Source organism: Bos javanicus, chromosome 5 (assembly GCF_032452875.1).
Source record: "Bos javanicus breed banteng chromosome 5, ARS-OSU_banteng_1.0, whole genome shotgun sequence".
Taxonomy (NCBI): Eukaryota; Metazoa; Chordata; class Mammalia; order Artiodactyla; family Bovidae; genus Bos; species Bos javanicus.
Window position 1 is genome coordinate 58,954,214 of NC_083872.1, and position 3,531 is coordinate 58,957,744.

At 31.8% G+C, this 3,531-nt stretch overlaps 1 protein-coding gene across 1 annotated transcript; it reads left to right on the forward strand.

The window, feature by feature from the left end:
* Nucleotides 1-2,150: 2,150 nt before the first annotated feature.
* On the forward strand, nt 2,151-3,089 carry LOC133248876 (olfactory receptor 6C70-like). Its single transcript, XM_061419161.1, has one exon. The coding sequence runs from the start codon at nt 2,151-2,153 to the stop codon at nt 3,087-3,089; it is 939 nt and encodes a 312-aa protein (XP_061275145.1).
* The last annotated feature ends 442 nt before the right edge of the window (nt 3,090-3,531 follow it).

Here is a 3,531-nt window from a genome sequence, read left to right on the forward strand (position 1 = left end):
AAGGTGATATTAATTCTCTTTGAATAAAGCATTGATTATTTCTCATCTATTTATGAATCTGTAAATGCAAGAACATGAAGCTTGAGATATGTATTTGCACTTACATTTCCAGTACTTCATGGATTACACCAGACACTGTGCTGTGTGGGAATGTGAAGGGAATGATGATTATTGTACTGCTCTAGACAAAGAGAACCTTGGCAACTCTAGATGTCAATCAAACATTACAAGGTTGGGGAATCTTTTTCTTGGAGAATTTATATCACATGTTTTAATACATTTTTGAAAAAACAGAAAAGTTAACTCCCTGAGGAGTACTAATTCTGACCCAACACTTTGATGTATGACAATTTATCACTTATAATTATGGATTTTCAAATCTGTACTGGTTGCAGAACAAATATCTGCTTCTTGATTTTGAAATTACTCTGATACCAACAATTAACCTACAAAAAAGTTCAATATATTTTTCAGAAAAAAGTAGAAATTAGGGGAAGAGCATGTTAACAAAATAAACAGGGCCAAATGAAGACCAGATCAAGGAAGGAAGGTTTAGATTCATCTGTGGTTCTCTAAGAGCTGTCTTTTCCATTAACAGCCTGGAGCTAATTCATTGGAGTATTAATCTAAGAGGAGAAGAATATGCTAATATACATGAAATGAAAAACAAAGATTTGCTTTAAATAATCAGTAAAATTATATATCTAATTAATGTGGAGTTTGTGAATTCCTATGTGAAGTAACAGGCTAAATCACGTAGAAGGAAAAGTGTTATATATTCAATAAGAAAAGAAAAGCTTCAGAACAGGCAAAAATATTGATTGGCATAATAATTGCTGAGAAGGAAGGTAATTTACATTATTTTATTTATTTTTTATTTTATTTTATTTTTAAATTTTACATAATTGTATTAGTTTTGCCAAATATCAAAATGAATCCGCCACAGGTATACATGTGTTCCCCATCCTGAACCCTCCTCCCTCCCCCTCCCCATACCATCCCTCTGGGTCAGGCCCAGTGCACTAGCACCAAGCATCCAGTATCGTGCATCGAACCTGGACTGGCAACTCGTTTCATACATGATATTATTTTAAAATGAAGAAAACATTGTATACTCTACGATGTAGTCTGTTTTCCTTTTTTTCAGTGCTTATATTCTAAGTTTATTTGGAAATAGTCTATCTATTTCACAAATGGTTGACAAAGATTTCTTCAGAGTAAGAGGAAAATGAACTTCATCATTGGGTATATTTTAGTTGAACACATGGCTCTAAAATATATAACCAATTAGTACTCTGACTTCACCAAAATTCTTTTGCTTTTATAAAAAAATTAGAGAATAAAATATGTTTTATTGAAAGATTTCCACTGTAATTTAGTATCTGATTAAAAGATAATTTAATGACAAGTGATGTTAGACTCTGAATATGTGTAACTGGATGGAGATTGTGATGATCTTTTCTGTATTTTCTCTTTTATTATTTGGTCTCCATTACATGTGGCAAAATGTTGAAGTTCTCAATGCATTGTTAATTTTTTGTAAATGTGATTATATCTGCTTTATATTCATTTTCAGGTTTTCCTAGATTCAACTTTTATTTATTTTGCTGGAGTACTACAAATTATGTTCTCTTTTTCTCTTGTTGTCCTTTCTATGCCTTCGTCAGTAGTTTCTAGAGAAGTTACTTCTCTAGGTGACTAACTGGGACTGAATCAAATGTCCCTTTAATATGAAATCTGAAGTATCAGAATTTAACTGTAGGTTTTAATTCACTTCACTGGTATAATTTTATTTTGATGAAGTTAATTAAAAATTAATGAATTATTTTGAAATCTGAACCAAGGATTTATTTAATTTATTTAACAATGGACAAATTGGAAGCAGTTGTAATTGACTGGAAGTTTATAAATAAGCCTGAAAAAAATCAACTCTTTTGGATTTTATAGGTCAATTTCCAAAACTGAGTTGACTCCGGTAATAATAGTATTTGCAGCACAGTTCTAGAGCATATCTTCAAACTCAGGCAATTGGGTATGTTTGTGCACATGTATACTTTAATATATCATATCTTAAAGATAAATCTATTCCTGTAGTTTCTTATTTTTATACCTTTTTATTACAAGACATTGTTTGAAATCACAGAGGAGACATGAAGAATCATACAAGGCACACAGAGTTTGTCCTTCTGAGACTGACAGATGATTCTCAGTTACAGATCCTAATTTTTTTGTTTCTGCTTCTAAATTACACATTGAGCATGATCGGAAACTTAACCATCATTGCCCTCACTCTGTTGGAGTCCCATCTCAAGACCCCAATATATTTCTTCCTCTGTAATTTCTCTTTCCTGGAAATGTCATTCACAAGTGCTTGCATCCCCAGATTCCTAGTCACCACTGTAAACAGAGAAAAGACGATTTCTTATATTGGTTGCCTGTCTCAGTTATTTTTTTACATATTCTTGGGAGTTACAGAATTTTTCCTTCTGGCGGTTATGTCCTATGACCGCTATGTTGCCATTTGCAAGCCTTTGCATTATACATCCATCATGAGCAGCACAATTTGTCGTCAGCTGGTACTCAGTTCTTGGGCATCTGGCTTCCTGGTCATTTTCCCTCCACTGATTTTGGGTCTTCACCTGGATTTCTGTGATTCAAATGTTATTGATCATTTCATTTGTGATATTTCTCCTATTCTACAACTTTCTTGCTCAGACACACATTTACTAGAAATGATTGGATTTTTATTAGCTGCGATAATCCTCGTGGTCACACTGTTATTGATAATTCTTTCTTACTCTTACATCATCAAGACAATTCTAAAATTCCCTTCAGCTCAACAAAAGAAAAAAGCCTTTTCTACCTGCTCTTCTCACATGATTGTTGTATCCATCACTTATGGCAGTTTTATATTCATCTACATAAAGCCCTCAGCAAATGAAAGGATCACTTTAAGCAAAGGAGTGGCTGTATTAAATACTTCAATTGCTCCTTTGTTGAACCCATTCATTTATACTCTGAGGAACCAGCAAGTTAAACAAGCCTTCAGAGATGTATTTAGAAAGATATTTTCTGCTTCAGACAAGTAATACTGTTTATTGAAATAATCAACATGAAAGCATAAAAGAACATTGAACAAAAACTCTTTTGATGTTTCTAGTACAACAATTGATCTCTAATATTTAATTTATTATATAACTTGTGCTTACTTGAGCTTAGAAACCCTTTCCATTCTATACATCTGAATTTAACTTTCTGTTCTTCAAAATGAAGTATTTCTGTGTTAGAAATACAAAATTGCAAAATTTATTTTCTCTAATAGAATGTAGAATAAAATGAGTGGAGGGATTTGGTTGTATTATGGAATATAAATTTTTGGAGTATTTTATTTCCTAAGTAATTTAAATGAATGTTCCATGATTCATTTAAAAGCCATAATTTTAAAAATTCTTAAACTGAATTATTAAATATGCTTAAGATTCTCCAAGAGAACTTATTCTTTAAAAGTGTAATGTAGAGTCTTATTTTGTA

Excerpts from the sequence above, each read along its gene's own strand:
- LOC133248876 (XM_061419161.1), top strand. The coding sequence starts at position 2,151 with ATGAAGAATCATACAAGGCACACAGAGTTTGTCCTTCTGAGACTGACA.